The sequence below is a fragment of the Salvelinus fontinalis genome, chromosome 33, assembly GCF_029448725.1.
Source record: "Salvelinus fontinalis isolate EN_2023a chromosome 33, ASM2944872v1, whole genome shotgun sequence".
Lineage (NCBI taxonomy): Eukaryota > Metazoa > Chordata > Actinopteri > Salmoniformes > Salmonidae > Salvelinus > Salvelinus fontinalis.
The window spans coordinates 20,700,043-20,722,273 of record NC_074697.1 but is presented as its reverse complement, the minus strand read 5'-3'; the positions used below and the strand labels follow the sequence as shown (position 1 = coordinate 20,722,273).

The 22,231-nt window shown below is 43.3% G+C and overlaps 1 protein-coding gene across 2 annotated transcripts in view; it reads right to left on the bottom strand.

Annotated features, from left to right (window-relative positions):
* LOC129831799 (calsyntenin-2-like) overlaps positions 1–22,231 on the bottom strand; it is a 681,146-nt gene that overhangs the window by 211,534 nt on the left and 447,381 nt on the right. For both annotated transcript variants that reach the window (XM_055895258.1, XM_055895259.1), the window contains exon 3: positions 7,461–7,656. In XM_055895258.1, the coding sequence (XP_055751233.1) occupies positions 7,461–7,656 (196 nt within the window). The remainder of the gene's footprint in view (positions 1–7,460; positions 7,657–22,231) is intronic.

Here is a 22,231-nt window from a genome sequence, read left to right as displayed (position 1 = left end):
CTCTACTGTCAGGGCGTGACAGGTACTGTACATAGCTTAAATTTACAATACATAATAAAATGTGAGTAACAGTACATAAAATGTGAGTTACAATACACCCATGATAAAGTGGTAATGTAACCGAGTGGTTCAGGGTGATAATCATTGTTGTCAAGGCTCACTGTACCTTCAATGATATAACTGTGAAAACATTCAACATCTTTTTGATTGAGAGCCAATTACACAGTTAACCACAGCATAACATGACTCAAGACCTAAGAGTAATGTTGTGTTATGAATGACATGAATAACACATAGAAGATTATAAGATATCCTCAAACTAGAGTCAAAGGTAAAGAGAGTGAGAGGAATGAATGAGAGAAAGAGAGACGTAAACATCATATTATGTAGATTGTGGAACTTTCTCTCCTTTTCTTGCCTTTCTCATACACTACTCAATATGATAGAGGAGAAAATATAAAGTAAATATATAGGATATATTTTGGTAGGATATACTGTACTGTAGGTAGGATGTATATATATATATATATATACACTGCTCAAAAAAATAAAGGGAACACTTAAACAACACAATGTAACTCCAAGTCAATCACACTTCTGTGAAATCAAACTGTCCACTTAGGAAGCAACACTGATTGACAATAAATTTCACATGCTGTTGTGCAAATGGAATAGACAAAAGGTGGAAATTATAGGCAATTAGCAAGACACCCCCCAAAACAGGAGTGATTCTGCAGGTGGTGACCACAGACCACTTCTCAGTTCCTATGCTTCCTGGCTGATGTTTTGGTCACTTTTGAATGCTGGCGGTGCTCTCACTCTAGTGGTAGCATGAGACGGAGTCTACAACCCACACAAGTGGCTCAGGTAGTGCAGTTCATCCAGGATGGCACATCAATGCGAACTGTGGCAAAAAGGTTTGCTGTGTCTGTCAGCGTAGTGTCCAGAGCATGCAGGCGCTACCAGGAGACAGGCCAGTACATCAGGAGACGTGAAGGAGGCCGTAGGAGGGCAACAACCCAGCAGCAGGACCGCTACCTCTGCCTTTGTGCAAGGAGGTGCACTGCCAGCGCCCTGCAAAATGACCTGTGCAGGACGTTTGGCATTTGCCAGAGAACAGCAAGATTGGCAAATTCGCCACTGGCGCCCTGTGCTCTTCACAGATGAAAGCAGGTTCACACTGAGCACATGAGCACGTGTGACAGACGTGACAGAGTCTGGAGACGCCGTGGAGAACGTTCTGCTGCCTGCAACATCCTCCAGCATGACCGGTTTGGCGATGGGTCAGTCATGGTGTGGGGTGGCATTTCTTTGTGGGGCCGCACAGCCCTCCATGTGTTCGCCAGAGGTAGCCTGACTGCCATTAGGTACCGAGATGAGATCCTCAGACCCCTTGTGAGACCATACCACCCTCATGGAGTCTGTTTCTGACCGTTTGAGCAGGCACATGCACATTTGTGGCCTGCTGGAGGTCATTTTGCAGGGCTCTGGCAGTGCACCTCCTTGCACTAAGGCGGAGGTACCGGTCCTGCTGCTGGGTTGTTGCCCTCCTACGGCCTCCTCCACGTCTCCTGATGTACTGGCCTGTCTCCTGGTAGCGCCTGCATGCTCTGGACACTACGCTGAAAGACACAGCAAACCTTTTTGCCACAGTTCGCATTGATGTGCCATCCTGGATGAACAGCACTACCTGAGCCACTTGTGTGGGTTGTAGACTCCGTCTCATGCTACCACTAGAGTGAGAGCACCGCCAGCATTCAAAAGTGACCAAAACATCAGCCAGGAAGCATAGGAACTGAGAAGTGGTCTGTGGTCACCATCTGCAGAATCACTCCTGTTTTGGGGGGTGTCTTGCTAATTGCCTATAATTTCCACCTTTTGTCTATTCCATTTGCACAACAGCATGTGAAATTTATTGTCAATCAGTGTTGCTTCCTAAGTGGACAGTTTGATTTCACAGAAGTGTGATTGACTTGGAGTTACATTGTGTTGTTTAAGTGTTCCCTTTATTTTTTTGAGCAGTGTATATATATATATATTCAGACCCCTTGAAATGTCCAAATTTTGTTCAGTTACAGCCTTATTTTAAAATGGATTAAACTTGTTTCCCCCCCTCATTAATATACAAACAGTACCCGATAATGACAAACAAAATCAGGTTTTTAGAAATGTTTGGAAATATCAAATTTACATAAGTATTCAGACCATTTACTCAGTACTTTGTTGAAGCACTTTTGGCAGCGTCGAGTCTTCTTAGGTATGACGCTACAAGGTTGGCAGACCTGTATTTGAGGAGGTTCTCCCATTCTTCTCTGAAGATCCTCTCAAGCTCTGTCAGGTTGGATGGGGAGCGTCGCTAAACAGCTATTTTCAGGTCTCTCCAGAGATGTTCGATTGTGTTCAAGTCCAGGCTCTGGCTGGGCCACTCAAGGACATTCAGATACTTGCCCCAAACCACTCCTGTGTTGTCTTGGCTGTGTTCTTAGGGTCGATGTCCTGTTGGAAGGTGACCCTTTGCCCCAGTCTGAGTTCCTGAGCACTGTGGAGCAGGTTTTCATCAAGGATCTCTCTGTACTTTGCTCCGTTCATCTTTCCCTCGACCCTGACTACTCTCCCAGTCCTTGCCGCTGAAAAACATCCCCACAGCATGATGCTGCCACCACCATGCTTCACAGTATGGATGGTGCCAGGTTTCCTCCAGATATGACGCTTGGCATTCAGGCCAAAGAGTGCAATCTTGGTTTCATCAGACCAGAGAATCTTGTTTTTCATGGTTTGAGAGTCCCTTAGGTGCCTTTGGCTAACTCCAAGTGGGCTGTCATGTGCCTTTTACTGAGGAGTGGCTTCCGTCTGGCAACTCTATCATAAAGGCTTGATTGGTGGAGTGCTGCAGAGATAGTTGTCCTTCTGGAAGGTTATTCTTCTCCACAGAGGAACTCTGGAGCTCTGTCAGAGTGACCATCGGGTTCCTGATCACCTTCCTGACCAAGGCCCTTCTCCCCCGATTGCTCAGTTCTTCCATTTAAAAATGACGGAGGCCACTGTGTTCCTGGGGACCTTCAATGCTGCAGAGTTTTTTTGGTACTCTTCCGCAGATCTGTGCCTCTAAGGACAATTCCTTCGACCTCATGGATTGGTTTTTGCTCTGACATCCACTGTCAACTGTGGGACCTTATATAGACAGGTGTGTGCCTTTCCAAATCATGTCCAATCAATTTAATTTACCACAGGTGAACTCCAATAAAGTTGTAGAAACATCTAAAGGATGCTCAATGGAAACAGGATGCACCTGAGCTCAATTTAAAGTCTCAAAGCAAAGGATCTGAATACTTATGTAAATAAGGTATTTCTGTTTTTTATTTGTAATACATTTGCAAACATTTCTAAAACCTGTTTTCACTTTGTCATTATGGGGTATTGTGTGTAGATTATTAATGAGCATTTTTTTTATTTATACAATTTTAGAATAAGGCTGTAATGTAACAAAATGTGTAAAAAGTCAAGGGTCTGAATTCTTTCCGAATGCACTGCATGTATGATATATGAAACGTGATAATAGACAACAGTGAAAGAGAGAGAGAGGGTCAGGACGACAAGAAAAGAGACCAAGGCAACGAGAGAAAATCTAGAATCAGCTAAAAAAACTAAAGAAAGGGAGGCAGTGGTTGATTATACCAGAAGAGAGGGAGAGGGAGAGAGAGTGGGAGAGAGGGATGAATAAGGTTTAAGTGAGAGCTCGACGGTCCCAGTGTCACCTCTGATTCTGTCGCCTGTTCTCTTTACTGTGTCATTGTCTTGACTGCTCTCCTTCGGCGGAGCTGACATGTTACGTGTCATTTGGGCTGAGCCGCTGGCAATGATTTTTTAAAACTTTAAATCTGAGCGCCGCGCTGACGCTCTCCTCTCCGCTCGTCCGGGTCCCTGAAATGGCCAACAGACAAGATAAGGAACGCCAGCGAAGGACAGGCTATTGAAGCTAAGACTGTCTTCTCTGAATGCTCACGCAGAACCTGTGTCATAGGATGTATGTATACATGTAGTTGTGTTACTTTATACGTCCCACAATCAGGGATAACCTGGATGACGTGGACCTACTCATTCACACACCCAGGGGCGAAACTTTAGTTTCAGAAGTGGGAGGGACATTTTTTTATTTATTATTATTTTTAATTTTTTTTGAGAAACACTCCGAACAGCCTGCCCGACCGCTCGGAGACGTCTGCATGGTCCTAAAGCACACTGTTGCCTCGTTTTGTATCACATTCCAATGATAAAACTGGGGGGAACAAAAATGCAATTTCATAATATGGAGGGACATATCCCCCATGTCCCCAGTGAAAGTTGCGCCCCTGCACACACCTGCTGCTATAATTCAAGGCCTGGTGTGTGTGTGTGTGTGTGTGTGTGTGTGTGTGTGTGTGTGTGTGTGTGTGTGTGTGTGTGTGTGTGTGTGTGTGTGTGTGTGTGTGTGTGTGTGTGTGTGCGTGTACATGTGTGTGTGTGTGTGTGTAGAAGATGATAGTTTTCTGTGTGAGCTCCCGCTGAGGAAGGTGAAAGGTGTGAACAGCAAGAGAGTGAGGAGAGATACACACAGAGTGGAAATGACACAGTCATAAGAGACCGTGGAGAAAGCAATTTCAGAGGACGCCTTAGTTTATAGGTGTGTTGAATCGTTTTCATCAATGCACCACTTTAAAATAGTTTACTGGCTGTTTTCATCCTACACTGCTGAAACACCAGGGTTTCCAGGTCTAGCTAAAATGTAATGCCAAATTACCTCTGAAAACCCACCCACAAGGCCTGAAAACTAGCCCCACGCCCGAAAACTAGCCCCACAAGGCCTGAAAACTAGCCCCACAAGGCCTGAAAACTAGCCCCACAGAAAATGCTTGCAGCAAGAGATGCCAAATTAATCCAATAAACCCTTTTTGTTATTGAGCGAATTAAGAAGGAATAACCACATAATTTTTAGAGACGTAGGCTAAGAATCAAAATGTGGTTTTCCATCAAAATAATATTTATTTCCAGATTAAGAACATTTTGCAAGAGGCAAGATAAATCACCCTCATTAAACTCTCTAGATCATTTTCCATCAATGGATGTCAATTTAACTTGTTTGGACTGCTATGATTAAGCATTAAAAAAAGAGGAGGTGTGGTATACGGCCAATATACCACGGCTAAGGGCTGTTCTTAGGACACAGCCCTTAGCCATGGTATATTGTCCTTACACCACAAACCCTTGAGGTGCCTTATTGCTATTATAAACTGGTTACCAATGTAAAAAGAACAGTAAAAAGTATGTTTTAGTCATTGCTGTGGTACACATCTGATATACAGTTGAAGTCAAAAGTTTACATACACTTAGGTTGGAGTCAATAAAATTCGTTTTTCAACCACTACACAAATTTCTTGTTAAAAAAAACTATAGTTTTGGCAAGTCGGTTAGGACATCTACTTTGTGCATGACACAAGTCATTTTTCCAACAATTGTTTACAGACGGATTATTTCACTTATAAATCACTGTAGCACAATTCCAGCGGGTCAGAAGTTTACATACACTAAGTTGACTGTGCCTTTAAACAGCTTGGAAAATTCCAGAAAATTATGTCATGGCTTTAGACGCTTCTGATAGGCTAATTGACATAATTTGAGTCAATTGGAGGTGTACATGTGGATGTATTTCAAGATATACCTTCAAACTCAGTGTCTCTTTGCTTGACATCATGGGAAAATCAAAAGAAATCAGACAAGACCTCAGAAAAAAATTGTAGACCTCCACACGTCTGGTTCATCCTTTTTGTGCAATTTTATTTTATAAATTTTTTTTTATTTTTTTTTTTAGGGCAATTTCCAAACACCTGAAGGTGCCACATTCATCTGTACTAACAATAGTATGCAAGTATAAACACCATTGGACCATGCAGCCGTCATACCGCTCAGGAAGAAGCACAGAACCTTGTGAAGATGCTGGTGGAAACAGGTACAAAGTATCTATATCCACAGTAAAACGAGCCCTATATCGACATAACCTGAAAGGCCGATCAGCAAGGAAGAAGCCACTGCTCCAAAACCACCATAAAAAAGCCAGGCTACGGTTTGCAACTGTACATGGGGACAAAGATCGTACTTTTTGGAGAAATATCCTCTGGTCTGATGAAACAAAAATATAACTGTTTGGCCATAATGACCATCGTTATGTTTGGAGGAAAAAGGGGGAGGCTTGCAAGCCGAAGAACACCATCCCAAACGTGAAGCACGGGGGTGGCAGCATCATGTTGTGGGGCTGCTTTTCTGCAGGAGGGATTGGTGCACTTCAGAAAGTAGATGGCATCATGAGGAGGGAAAATTGTGTGGATATATTGAAGCAACATCTCAAGACATCAGTCAGGAAGTTAAAGCTTGGTCGCAAATGGGTCTTCCAAATGGACAATGACCCCAAGCATACTTCCAAAGTTGTGGCAAAATGGAGTGTCCATCACAAAGCCCTGATCTCAATCCTATAGAAAATGTTTGGAAAGAACTGAAAAAGCATTTGTGAGCAAGTAGGATCTTCCAGGTGTCAAGACTACAAACATTTATAAATGGCCTATTTGCGAGACTGACTTGTTAATTCAATAGGCATAGGCTAATGACTAAAATCTGAGTTTATAATTGCCATTCAACTTTGCCATGGTTTGCTGAGCTAGATGCAGGTAGCCTATAGCCCTGATAGGCCGACATGCCAACATCTAATTTCAGGGAAAGTCCACAATGAAACTGACATTAAATGTGGAGAATGATACATTTTTGATAGAGCTGTGACCATGATCACAATTTAAAACTTTGAATTTAATTAAGTAAACATGGCCATTAACAATGGCTTAATAACCCAAGGCTACAACAACAGCCTGAGTAATAGGCTATTTATTACATATGTTAGCCAGCTCCAGGAAGGCTGCACAAGTGGCTCAAATTGACATGCATGATATCGTCATTTCAATATATATTTAGTGTTTCTAACGGTAGGTTACAGTAGCCTACATTGGCATATAATTTAATAGCCTATTGATGGCCAACAGATGTAAATGTACCCTATCATTCTACACAGTTAATGCCATTTTCATTGTGGACTTTTCCCATAACTTCGATTTCACTCACTCACTCACTCACACACTCACATACTCACTCACTCACTCACTCACACACTCACTCACTCACTCACTCACTCACTCACTCACTCACTCACTCACTCACTCACTCACTCACTCACACACTCACTCACTCACTCACTCACTCACTCACTCACTCACTCACTCACACACACACTCAGTAACAGTGATAGCCTGATAGTCAGCAGCAAGGTTATTTGATTACAGTAGGCTTGGCTTCAGAGTGCAGTGTTGCAGGGAGCATAGTATTGAATCCATATGATTCATAAAGACAAACAGACAAAAAGACATCCTGCCTTTCAAACTCACTTGTGTGACTTCTTCCCCCCGGTGCCCCCGGGTCCTGCTCCACAGTCATGGGCCTGAATGATAAAGGTATACTCCTTCTGAAGCTCACAGTCCACCAGGCCCCTGGCCCTCAGCTGGCCCTCACCAGACGTCCCGTTCAGCACCACCGCCTCGAACGGAGCCTCCAGACCATGGATCTTAAATGCACAGATCTCCCCTGAAAAGAGAGAGAGAGAGAGAGAGAGACAGGGAGAGGAGGGGAGACAGGTTAGGGTGTGTTGGTTTCTGTATGAGAGAGGGCTATACTGTGGGGGAGATATGCAGTGCAGGGTCTAAATACAGTTTCTCAACAAAACCCCAGGAAGTCTTATTCAGACTCTTCTGAGGAGACATCCATTTAAACAGCATGTGCATTGGGCTCATATAATCAGTTGAGCACTGTAAAGAATACCTCTGATCATTCCAATTCCCTGGAAGGTTCCGGTTTAATTTTGAGCAGGCAGAGAAACAACAACAACAATAACAACACAATACGAATCCACAGCGGAGTCACCCACAAAGTCACCCTCTCTGGAAAAGGACTAACAAACTCACTCATTCAACAACTAATCACTCTCCTGAAGATGCCAAGGACAAACCAGCCCGCCCACAGTCTGCCGCTCACTCCCATCACGCATTGTTACTCCAGACCGTACAAACAATAAACAACTTAGTAACAAAAAACTTGATAAAAAAACAAAAATGCTACCTCTCAAAGTCACCCTAGTTCATTTGAGAGACAATGAGGGAACAGCAAATCATTTTACAAAGCTACACAATGAGGGAGACCAAAACAAAAGAGCAAAAAATCTCATCTCCTTCTACAGAGGAAGTGTTGAAATTACAATTTGTCCACAGTGGAGAGAATAAGAGAGATTGAAAAAAAAGAGAGAGAGAGGGAGAGAGAATGAGATAGAAGGAAAGGAGGAGAGAAAGAGAATGAGAGAGAAGAAAGAGAGTGAGAGAGAGAGAGAGAGAGAGAGAGGAGAGAGAGAGAGAGAGAGAGAGAGAGAGAGAGAGGTTGGAGAAAGCAGTAATTTTTTGGAGTTGGCGAGGTGAGTGCTTTAGATGCGTGGCGCATGCCTGCGTTTTACTGGGGGATTTGAGGAAATCACTTAGCACGAGTTATAAACTCTGACTTGTGATGGCTAATTGCGCCGATATCACTTAAACTAACAGGAAGGACTAAATTGGATTCCGCCAAAGCTTTGTGTGCACATCGCTGCTGGCCAGTTGTGATAAGAGCAACTTTATTTCCCTCTCCTTCCCTTTCTCTTCCCTTTCATCCCGGTCGAACATTATCTCATCTCCTTCTACAGCGGGAGTGTTGAAATTACAATTTGAGAGAGAGAGAGAGAGAGAGAGAGAGAGAGAGAGAGAGAGAGAGAGAGAGAGAGAGAGAGAGAGAGAGAACGAGATAGGACATGAGGAGAAAGAGAATGAGAGCAAGAGAGAAAGAGAGCTACTCAGTAGGCTGTGTAAGACTTCCCCTTTGTATTACCTGAACAATAACTTATCAGAAATAAATGGGCCCCTACAATGCAAAGAGGCATAGAAGCATGCTGCGTGGGAAAATAATCATAAAATGGCGGCAAAGCAAATGGCGTGTGACGAGGAGAGATAAAGGTCTCGATGGGTGAAGTTGCCTTGATACCACAAAAAAAATACAAAATAAATCCATCACTGTGGTAGGAAAAATAAACCTAGTATACATCCAAATATACACCAGAGTGCAGTATAACTGCAGGACACTGCAAAATACAACAGTCGACTGCAGTTAGTGCAGTTAAACTGCACTTTCAAAACTGCCATGTTTTATTGCAAGGGGACAGCCAAGTGAAGAAGTTTCCCACTATTAAGGTGAATATGCTAATGAAATCCTAAACTCTTCCTCCTCTACCTCAGTGCATGGCAGGACGAGGAACACCTACAACTCATTTGTGATGACATTTTCCCTCAGGGAGCGGAGAGGTCAAGGTGACTAGCATTGACCGTCATGCCAGACCTCTTTTACAAAGCTGAATGAACAAAGACATGGCCTCGCGCTGGGCTGCTAGCTGCTTGTCACACCTCCAGGCTGATATCAGATCCCCCAGCAGTGGAAAGCCTTTCTGAGGGACAGATTAGCTTTGAACCGTTGGCCCCGGCTCCGCTTCGGCTCGGCAGCAGCATGGTAACAGGAACAGATGTTGGGTGGCTGGCACTTGGCAGAGCTGTGGGACTCGCCACCCTAATTGCTGCGATAAATTGTTAGCTAAATATGTGCCTCCGTGTCACATTAGCCTTTTATGAGGTAGATTCATGATTGGAAAAACCCAGGCAACGGCATGGTAGTCTTCAAGGAGATCCCCGGCACGGCCACGTTCTAATCTAATGGATGCAAATGAATGAGACATTATTAGTAGATGGCAGTGAGAAGGAGCAGGAACTAGATGTCATGGTTCTAGTTTAAGTTCCACAGAGGGGCAATGAGTTACCCACACTAAGAAATTATATCAAGGGGACTAACTGCAGTTATTATCAGTAGTACCATTGGTGGTGTGTGTTTTTGTAGCCTGAGGGCCATGTCAGGAACACGGCGCTAAAACACTCTGGGGGACCCCAATCATTATCAGACCTGACAGAACATCTTTGATAAGACAAACGAGATCAGAAAACACACATATAAATGCCTGGGTCAAAGCACACACTCACACACAGCACTGTTTACAAGCCCTTAAGTGTTTGAGGTTATCAGTCAGAGGTTGTTGATAAGAGCAGAGAGAGATGGAGGGATGGTGGCAGGGGAGATGAAAGGAGAGTTTGGGAGTACGAGAGCATGGGCACTGCCTGAGGAAAATTCTGATTTCACTGCTGGACAGTGACCGCACGCACGCACGCACGCACGCACGCACGCACGCACGCACGCACGCACGCACGCACGCACGCACGCACACACACACACACACACACACACACACACACACACACACACACACACACACACACACAGCAGTAATGCCAGAACTCCCGCTCTAATCAGCACTGACATGACTTTCATTCTCCTACTGTTGGAACACACACAACACGACAGACATCTATCTAATCACATTATACAATATCAATGTTTCTCAATCATTTTAGAACATTAATTATACATTAACTGACTGGTATGTGTAGTATTACAACAGTTGAGCAGCTTACAGAGATAATAACAAGTTCATACCATCAGTAATAACAGCATCAGTAAAAGGGTTTATTGTAATTGTGTGGTTAGTTATTGAAGACTAGCGGTGCTTTATACAACTCAGACTTTGCATCTAATTACCTAGTTATGTATTTTTCCATACCTTACCTCTGCTTCTCTCTCCCTGTACCCCATCACACACACCAATTAGCTATTGATTGCCCTCCAACCTCCTCTCTGCACTTCACTCACATATTTCTTTCACCCCCTCTCCACCCACGGCCCTCTTTGCTGCAGGGCAGAGATAGACTGTCAGCCACATAGCTCCAGAGACGAGGCCAAATTGAAAATGCTGTAATTATGCTCTTCATGAAATTAGTCAGACGAGAAGTGAAGAAAAAACACACACACTAGAAGAGAAGCTGTCTGTCCGTTTCTGAAGTATTAGTACTAATTCATCTTGTGTGTTCTGGCTAGAGCTTCAACTGGAGAAATCCCAGTGGTGTGAGATTGTGTGTTCTGGCTAGAGCTTCAACTGGAGAAATCCCAGTGGTGTGAGATTGTGTGTTCTGGCTAGAGCTTCAACTGGAGAAATCCCAGTGGTGTGAGATTGTGTGTTCTGGCTAGAGCTTCAACTGGAGAAATCCCAGTGGTGTGAGATTGTGTGTTCAGGCTAGAGCTTCAACTGGAGAAATCCCAGTGGTGTGAGATTGTGTGTTCTGGCTAGAGCTTCAACTGGAGAAATCAGAGTGGTGTGAGATTGTGTGTTCTGGCTAGAGCTTCAACTGGAGAAATCCCAGTGGTGTGAGATTGTGTGTTCTGGCTAGAGCTTCAACTGGAGAAATCCCAGTGGTGTGAGATTGTGTGTTCAGGCTAGAGCTTCAACTGGAGAAATCCCAGTGGTGTGAGATTGTGTGTTCTGGCTAGAGCTTCAACTGGAGAAATCAGAGTGGTGTGAGATTGTGTGTTCTGGCTAGAGCTTCAACTGGAGAAATCAGAGTGGTGTGAGATTGTGTGTTCTGGCTAGAGCTTCAACTGGAGAAATCCCAGTGGTGTGAGATTGTGTGTTCAGGCTAGAGCTTCAACTGGAGAAATCCCAGTGGTGTGAGATTGTGTGTTCTGGCTAGAGCTTCAACTGGAGAAATCAGAGTGGTGTGAGATTGTGTGTTCTGGCTAGAGCTTCAACTGGAGAAATCAGAGTGGTGTGAGATTGTGTGTTCTGGCTAGAGCTTCAACTGGAGAAATCAGAGTGGTGTGAGATTGTGTGTTCTGGCTAGAGCTTCAACTGGAGAAATCCGAGTGGTGTGAGATTGTGTGTGTGTGTGTACATGAGATTTAATTAAAAATACTCTTCTCCACGAGCACAGAGAGGGAACTCAGACATGATTTTCTCGACCTTGTCTCATCACCCTTAATTACATAAAGGCTGCTCTGTGTGAGTTTAATGTCATCCCACTATCTCTCTGACTGACAGAGAGAACCCACTGACTCTCTGACTGACAGAGAGAACCCACTGTCTCTCTGACTGACAGAGAGAACACAGAACACACTTTCTGCTCTGTTGGTCTGAGGGAACACACCTGTCCTCATCACACAGCTCCAGTCCTCAACACAACATTGCTGTACTGCTGCATTCTGGACGTGAAGAAGTTTTAGGCTGTGTACTTAATAGCTGTTTGTAGTGCATCAGACCATGAGCCTTAATCTCTTCTCTACAGGCAGTACACTGGACGACACACAGGGTCCTAAACACATCAATGCTGTTTTACTCTGACTGATCTGGGGCAGGTTGGGTGTTTAGGAGTGTTGACACTGTGTGAGGCCCCAAACACCCACTTCCCCTTTGTCAATACAGTTAGTCACAAAACACCAGCAGGATACATGCCAATTAACTCAGCATAGACACAGGAACAGGGCCAAAACAACACACGCACACATACACACACACCGCCACCACCCAACCTCCAACCAACCGTCAATAACAGACCACCAACCAACGCATCACCAACACTAAAAACATTACAGCAAACACACACACAAACAGCAGCAGGATATATCAATTAGTTAACCAGGCATGTGACCACTACTCTGTTAGTCAGAGAACATCCATCACCTACTGTCAGCCAATTACAGAGAGCTAACAGCAATCAGACAGCCAATCAGCAGCATAACAACAACACTGCAGATGTTTCCCCCACTGAGACCTGTATTATACAGGACTCCATGGGAACGATGGAGGGATAGAGAGATGGAGGGATGGAGGGATGGATAGAGAGATGGAGGGATGGAGGGATGGATGGATAGAGAGATGGAGGGATGGAGGGATGGAGGGATGGATGGAGGGATGGATGGAGGGATGGAGGGATAGAGGGATAGAGAGATGGAGGGATGGAGGGATGGATGGAGGGATAGAGGGATAGAGGGATGGATGGAGGGATAGAGGGATGGATGGAGGGATGGATGGAGGGATAGAGGGATAGAGGGATAGAGAGATGGAGGGATGGAGGGATGGATGGAGGGATAGAGGGATAGAGGGATGGATGGAGGGATAGAGAGATGGAGGGATAGAGGGATAGAGGGATAGAGGGATAGAGAGATGGAGGGATGGATGGAGGGATAGAGAGATGGAGGGATGGAGGGATGGATAGAGAGATGGAGGGATAGAGGGATAGAGAGATGGAGGGATGGAGGGATGGATGGAGGGATAGAGGGATAGAGGGATAGAGGGATAGAGGGATAAAGAGATAGAGGGATAGAGGGATAGAGAGATGGAGGGATGGAGGGATGGATGGAGGGATAGAGAGATGGAGGGATGGATGGATAGAGAGATGGAGGGATGAGGGATGGATGGAGGGATAGAGAGATGGAGGGATGGAGGGATAGAGAGATGGAGGGATAGAGGGATAGAGAGATAGAGAGATGGATGGATGGATGGATGGATGGAGGGATAGAGAGATGGAGGGATGGATGGATGGAGGGATAGAGAGATGGAGGGATGGATGGATGTTCCTGGGTAAGATAAAGTAGCTTTTATTCCGTTATACTGTAAATCCTTCTTTGTCGACATGGCGACAGTTCCGAAAAGTTGTCATAATGATTGAATTATATATTTTTCAAATTCAGGTTCTATGCAGATGGTAGGCTCCGTAGATAGAAGCTAGTGAGTCCATGTGCTAACTGGCTAAACCTACACTTTTCACTTTCAATTAACAATGTCAACATTGTGCCAATGTGTTTGTCTTGAACTACCATCTGTTGTTGTGACTGCAGAAATTTGCAGAAGACATATGTTTGTCTTATAATATATAAGGTTTCCCTGATGGGATAGTTTCCCCAACAAAATGACAAGGTATGACACCAATCCATGCTTTGCTTTCCCTGGCACTGTTGCCACACGCTAACGTTTTAGCATTTGTGGCACAAATCGAGTTCAAGTCATCAGAACGATAGTAACAGTTTTCACACAAATCAAATCAAAGTGTACCTTACTGTGAAATGCTTACTTACAGGCTCTAACCAATAGTGCGAAAAAAAAGGTATGTGCGTGTGTGTGTGCGTATGTAAGTAAAGAAATAAAACAACAGTAAAAAGACATTTGAAAATAACAGTAGCAAGGCTATATACAGACACCAGTTAGTCAGGCTTATTGAGGTAGTTTGTACATGTAGGTATGGTTAAAGTGACTATGCATATATGATGAACAGAGAGTAGCAGTAGCGTAAAAAGAGGGGTTGGCGGGTGGTGGGACACAATGCAGATAGCCCGGTTAGCCAATGTGCGGGGGAACTGGTTGGTCGGGCCAATTGAGGTAGTATGTACATGAATGTATAGTTAAAGTGACTATGCATACATGATAAACAGAGAGTAGCAGCAGCGTAAAAGAGGGGTTGGGGGGGGCACACAATGCAAATAGTTCGGGTAACCATTTGGTTACCTATTCAGGAGTCTTATGGCTTTGGGGTAAAAACTGTTAAGAAGCCTTTTTGTCCTAGACTTGGCACTCCGGTACCGCTTGCCATGCGGTAGTAGAGAGAACAGTCTATGACTGGGGTGGCTGGGGTCTTTAGACAATTTTCAGGGCCTTCCTCTGACACCGCCTGGTGTTGAGGTCCTGGATGGCAGGCAGCTTTGCCCCAGTGATGTACTGGGCCGTACGCACTACCCTCTGAAGTGCCTTGCGGTCGGAGGCCGAGCAATTGCCATACCAGGCAGTGATGCAACCGGTCAGGATGCTCTCGATGTTGCAGCTGTAGAACCTTTTGAGGATCTCAGGACCCATGCCAAATCTTTTAAGTTACCTGAGTGGGAATATGCTTTGTCGTGCCCTCATCATGACTGTCTTGGTGTGTTTGGACCATTCTAGTTTGTTGTTGATGTGGACACCAAGGAACTTGAAGCTCTCAACCTGCTCCACTACAGCCCCGTCAATGAGAATGGGGACGTGCTCGGTGCTCCTTTTCCTGTAGTTCACAATCATCTCCTTAGTCTTGGTTACGTTGAAGGATAGGTTGTTAGTCTGGCACCACCCGGCCAGGTCTCTGACCTCCTCCCTATAGGCTGTCTCGTCATTGTCGGTGATTAGGCCTACCACTGTTGAGTTGTCTGCAAACTTAATGATGGTGTTGGAGTCGTGCCTGGCCATGCAGTCGTGGGTGAACAGGGAGTACAGGAGGGGACTGAGCATGCACCCCTGGGGAGCTCCAGTGTTGAGGATCAGCGTGGCAGATGTGTTGCTACCTACCCTCACCACCTGGGAGCGGCCCGTCAGGAAGTCCAGGATCCAGTTGCAGAGGGAGGTGTTTAGTCCCAGGTTCCTAAGCTTCGTGATGAGCTTTGAGGGTACTATGGTGTTGAACACTGAGCTGTAGTCAATGAATAGCATTCTCACATAGGTGTTCCTTTTGTCCAGATGGGAAAGGGCAGTGTGGAGTGCAATAGAGATTCAATCATCTGTGGATCTGTTTGGGCGGTATGCAAATTGGAGTGGGTCTAGGGTTTCTGGGATAATGGTGTTGATGTGAGCCATTACCAGCCTTTCAAAGCACTTCATGGCTACGGAAGTGAGTGCTACGGGTCTGTAGTCATTTAGGCAGGTTGCCTTTCTGCTCTTGGGCACAGGAACTATGGTGGTCTGCTTGAAACATGTTGGTATTACAGACTCAATCAGGGACATGTTGAAAATGTCAGTGAAGACACCTGCCAGTTGGTCAGCACATACCCGGAGCACACGTCCTGGTAATCTGTCTGGCCCTACAGCCTTGTTTATGTTGAGCTGTTTAAAGGTCTTATCACGTTGACTAGGGAGAACGTGATCACAAAGTCATCCGGAACAGCTGATGCTCTCATGCATGCCTCAGTGTTGCTTGCCTCGAAGCGAGCATAGAAGTGATTTAGCTCGTCTGGTAGGCTTGTGTCACTGGGCAGCTCAGGGCTGTGCTTCCCTTTGTAGTCTGTAACAGTTCGCAAGCCCTGCCACATCCGACGAGCGTCGGAGTCGGTGTAGTATGATTCAATCTTAGCCCTGTATTGACGCTTTGCCTGTTTGATGGTTCGTCGCAGGGCATAGTGGGATTTCTTGTAAGCTTCCGGGTTAGAGTCCCGCACCTTGAAAGCGGCAGCTCTACCCTTTAGCTCAGTGCGAATGTTGCCCGTAATACATGGCTTCTGATTGGAGTATGTCGTACAGTCACTGTGGGGACGACGTCCTCGATGCACTTATTGATAAAGCCAGTGACTGATGTGGTGTACTCCTCAATGCCATCGGAAGAATCCCGGAACATGTTCCAGTCTGTGATAGAAAAACAGTCCTGTAGTTTAGCATCTGATTCATCTGACCACTTTTTTATAGACCGAGTCACTGGTGCTTCCTGCTTTAATTTGTGCTTGTAAGCAGGAATCAGGAGGATAGAGTTGTGGTCGGATTTACCAAATGGAGGGCGAGGAAGAGCTTTGCACGCGTCTCTGTGTGTGGAGTACAAGTGATCTAGAATTTTTTCCCTCTGGTTGCACATTTAACATGTTGATAGAGATTTGGTAGAACTGATTTAAGTTTCCCTGCATTAAAGTCTCCGGACACTAGGAGCGCCGCCTCTGCGTGAGCGGTTTTCTGTTCGCTTATTTCCTTATACAGCTGACTGAGTGCAGTCTTAGTTCCAGCATCTGTTTATGGTGGTAAATAAACAGCCATGAAAAGTATAGCTGAGAACTCTCTAGGCAAGTAGTGTGGCCTGCAATTTATCTCAATATACTCTACTTCAGGCGAGCAAAATCTAGAGACTTCCTTAGATTTCCTGCACCAGCTGTTGTTTACAAATATGCACAGACCCCCCCCCCTGTTCTATCCTGCCGGTGCAGGGTATATCCCGCTAGCTGAATATCCATGTCGTCATTCAGCCACGATTCCGTGAAACATAGAATATTACAGTTTTTGATGTCCGTCACACATTTTCAAATCAAATATAAATTACTTTGTTGAGCTTCACAATAGATTTTAGATACTTTTGGATGATTTGGACATGATGTGCCAAAAATAATAATATCAGTCCCAAATGCTAAAACAGTGCCAGGGAAACTAAACCAAAGCATGAACTGCTGTCGAACCTTGTCCATAGACTGCTTACATGGTCGTCCGAAGAGGAGGAGTAGGGATTTGACCAAAATGCAGCGGGTTGTGAATACATAATGAATTTATTGCAAGACGAAGACGAACACGAAAAAACACTTGAATAAACTACAAAACAAATAAATTATGTAGACAGACCTGACTTGAGAACTTACAATAGACGAAGAACGCACAAACAGGAAACAGACTACATACATAAACAAACAAACCGAAACAGTCCCGTGTGGTGCATAGACAAAGACACGGAAGACAATCACCCACAAACAAACAGTGTGAACAGCCAACCTTTATATGGTTCTCAATCAGAGGAAAAGTCGAACACCTGTCTCTGATTGAGAACCATATAAGGCTAATTACAAACCACCTAAACATAGAAACACAAAACATAGAATGCCCACCCCAACTCACGCCCTGACCAACTAAACCATACAAAAATAACATAAACCAGGTCAGGAACGTGACAATGGTAAAGAAACCAATGCGCCATTTTGTAATTTGGCTGAACTATCCCTTGTGGTAGTTACCCAGTTCAGTCGGTGTTATGGTCTTTAGCCTACTCTGAGACAAATAAGGAACCAAAAGCACTATGTATCTTATTCAGGTACAGTTGAAGTCAGAAGTTTACATACACCTCAGCCAAATACATTTAAACTCAGTTTTTCACAATTCCTGACATTTATCCTAGTAAAATTTCCCTGTCTTAGGTTGGTTAGGATCACCAATTTATTTTAAGAATGTGAAATGTCAGAATAATAGTAGGTTAATTTCAGCTTTTATTTCTTTCATCACATTCCCAGTGCGTCAGAAGTTACCATACACTTAATTAGTATTTGGTAGCATTGCCTTTACATTTTTTAACATGGGTCAAACGTTTCGAGTAGCCTTCCACAAGCTTCCCACAATAAGTTGGGTGAATTTTCGCCCGTTCCTCCTGACAGAGCTGGTGTAACTGAGTCAGGTTTGTAGGCCTCCTTGCTCACACTTGCATTTTCAGTTCTGCCCACAAATGTTCTATAGGATTGAGGTCAGGGCTTTGTGATGGCCACTCCAATATCTTAAATTTGTTGTCAAGCCATTTTGCCACAACTTTGGAAGTATGCTTGGGGTCATTGTCCTTTTCGAAGGATGCTTGTGGTCTTTGTCCTTTTGCGACCAAGCTTTAACTTTCCCACTGATGTCTTGAGATATTGCTTCAATATATCCACATAATTTTCCGTCCACATGATGCCATCTATTTTGTGAAGTGCACCTGTCCCTCCTGCAGCAAAGCATCCCCAAAACATGATGCTGCCACCCCTGTGCTTCACGGTTGTGATGGTGTTCTTCCGGCTTGCAAGCCTCCCCCTTTGTCCTCCAAACATAACAACGGTCATTATGGACAAACAGTTCTATTTCTGTTTCATGAGACCAGAGGACATTTCTCCAAAAAGTACGATCCTTGTCCCCATGTGCAGTTGCAAAACGTAGTCTGTCTTTTTTGGACGGTTTTGGAGCAGTGGCTTCTTCCTTGCTGAGCGGCCTTTCAGGTTATGTCGATATAGGGCTCGTTTTACAGTGGATATAGATACTTTTGGACCTGTTTCCTCCAGCATCTTCACAAGGTCATTTGCTGTTGTTCTGGGATTGACTTTGTGACTCAGAAATTGAGATAGGCAATTACTCTGTTGTCAGGAAGGATCGGAATTGGAACGGTGGGGGAATATGTGCGTTTGTAAGATCAGACATAGCTTTTAACTTCAGATCAGATTTAAAAATTGATCTGGAGATTGTCTGGCTGGATATCTGCCCTCCCAAAACCAAGCCGATTGTGTTGGGGGTGTGTTATAGGCCGCCCAAGCAGAATGCATTCTATGAAGGTCTTGAAATTGTGTTGTCAAACTGTAATCATTCGCTGTTGAAGGAAATTATTTTGTTAGGGGATTTCAATACTGATGTCTGCAAAAAGAATAGCCCGACCCAAAATGTATTTATGCACTTTTGTAGATCACTTGCTCCGACCCAAATTATAAAAGATCCCACCAGGATATGTGAAACAGGGGAAAGTACAATTGACTTAATATTGGTGTCTGATAAATCTAAAATATCGCAGAGTGGAGTAATAGTCTATGGAATCAGTGATCATTTTATTACATTTTGCACAAGGCGGATTTTTAAAGATGTATTTAAGTGTCACAAAAGCGTTAGAATCAGAGGACTCAAAAATACTGTGTAGAAAAGTTTAGGGAGGAAGTGGGTAAAATTGACTGGTCACCTGTGCTAGATAGTGTAGGTGTAGACAGTGCCTGGGAAGCCTTTAAATGTAGATTCCTCGATGTGGTGAATGTGATGGCTCCCATTAGATGGGTCAGGGTAAAGCAGAGATCTAGCCCTTAGTTTAATCATGAGATTCTAGAATCTATCCAAGCAAGGAATAAGGCCTTTAAGAAATTTTAAAACTCTCAAGAGTAGCATTATTTTGTCCTATATAAACCTCACAGAAATGAAGTAAAGAGCAGGATGGATGAAGCTAAGGGGGGTTACTTTGCTGAGAAAATAATTGAAAACAAAAATGACCCTAAAAAGCTTTGGAAATCATTTAACCTGTCTGGCACCGGGGTTCCGCTAGCGGAACTCCTCCCACATTCCACTGAAAAGGCAGAGCACAAAATATTTTTTAGAAATATTTAACTTTCACACATTAACAAGTCCAATACAGCAAATGAAAGATACACATCTTGTGAATCCAGTCAACATGTCCGATTTTTAAAATGTTTTACAGCGAAAACAACACATATATATATATGTTAGCTCACCACCAAATACAAAAAAGGACAGACATTTTTCACAGCACAGGTAGCATGCACAAAGCCAACCTAACTAACCAAGAACCAACCAAACTAACCAAGAAACAACTTCATCAGATGACAGTCTTATAACATTTTATACAATAAATCTATGTTTTGTTCGAAAAATGTGCATATTTGAGGTATAAATCAGTTTTACATTGCAGCTACCATCACAGCTACCGTCAGAAATAGAACCGAAGCAGCCAGAGTAATTACAGACACCAACGTCAAATACCTAAATATTCATCATAAAACATTTCTGAAAAATTGATGGTGTACAGCAAATTAAAGACAAACATCTTGTGAATCCAGCCAATATTTCCGATTTTTTAAGTGTTTTACAGCGAAAACACAATATAGCATTATATTAGCTTACTACAATAGCTTACCACACTACCGCATTCATTCATCAAGGCATGTTAGCGATAGCAATAGGCACGTTAGCGATAGGGAATAAACCAGCAAAAGATATTAATTTTCATAAACCTTCATCAGATGACAGTCCTATAACATCAGGTTATACATACACTTATGTTTTGTTGCAAAATGTGCATATTTAGAGCTGAAATCAGTGGTTATACATTGTGCTAACGTAGCATCTTTTTCCCAGAATGTGCGGATATTTTTTTGACACTCAACTATTCTGACCAAATAACTATTCATAAACGTTACTAGAAAATACATGTTGTATAGGAAATGATATATACAATAGTTCTTAACTTTTACTGCCTCAGAAACCCGGATCCGGGATCACCCCCCACCCCCCCCCACACTGATTAGCATCGCTAGCATAGCGTCACAATTAAATAGTAGCATCTAAATATCATTAAATCACAAGTCCAAGACACCAAATTAAAGATACAGATCTTGTGAATAAAGCCACCATTTCAGATTTTTAAAATGTTTTACAGGGAAGACAAAATATGTAAATCTATTAGCTAACCCCGTTAGCAAAAGACAACACTTTTCTAACTCCATCAGTTTCTTAATCCATCAGGTGCTATCACCAATTCGGCCAAATAAAGATATTGATAGCCACTAACCAAGAAAAAACCTCATCAGATGACAGTCTGATAACATATTTATTGTATAGCATTGGTTTTGTTAGAAAAATGTGCATATTTCAGGTATAAATCATAGTTTGCAATTGCAGCCACCATCACAAATCTCCCCAAAGCGACTAGAATTACTACATAGAGCAACGTGTATTGCCAATTTACTCATCATAAAACATTTCTTAAAAATACACAGCTCACAGCAATGGATAGACACAGATCTTGTGAATTCAGACAATATTTCAGATTTTCAAAGTGTCTTACAGCGAAAACACAATAAATCGTTATATTAGCATACCACATTTGCAAACGTTACCCGACCATTGATTCAAGGCAAAATTAGCTATAGCGTTATCATCACCAAAATACATTAATTTTTTCACTAACCTTCTCAGAATTCTTCCGATGACACTCCTGTAACATCATATTACACAATCCATATAGAGTTTGATCGAAAATGTGCATATTTAGCGGCACAAATCGTGCTTACACAATGGAAATAGTGTTCAACTACTCAAGCAATCTGCCCGGCGCCATTTTGAAAATATAACTATTTTTATCGAAAACTATTCATAAACTTGACTAAAAAAATACAGGTTGGACATGAAATGAAAGATGCATTAGTTATTAATGCAACCGCTGAGTTAGATTTTTAAAATTAACGTTACTAGACATACAGTGTGCGTTACAGCCAGACTAGTGCCGCAATAATGGCGTCACTAATCGCCATTATGGAGTTTACATTTTTCCACATAAAAACGGAATAACATCATAAATAGTTCTTACTTTTCGACGAGCTTCCATCAGAATCTTGGCATGGTGGTCCTTTGTCCAAAATAATCGTTGCTTGGTTGTAAAACGTTGCATTCAACTTCTGATATAGCAGCTAACAATAGCTAACAATAGCTATTTTGCCCCAACGTGTCCAAATCCTCAAGACGCAATACTGAGGAAATTCCGAAAAATAGCAATATACTCGCATAATCTGATATAACTCGGTTTAAAATAGCTTCGTTATGATGCTTCTAACACCTATATCGAATTAAATTACAGACGGATACATCTAACGTTGATAATTGAGCGTT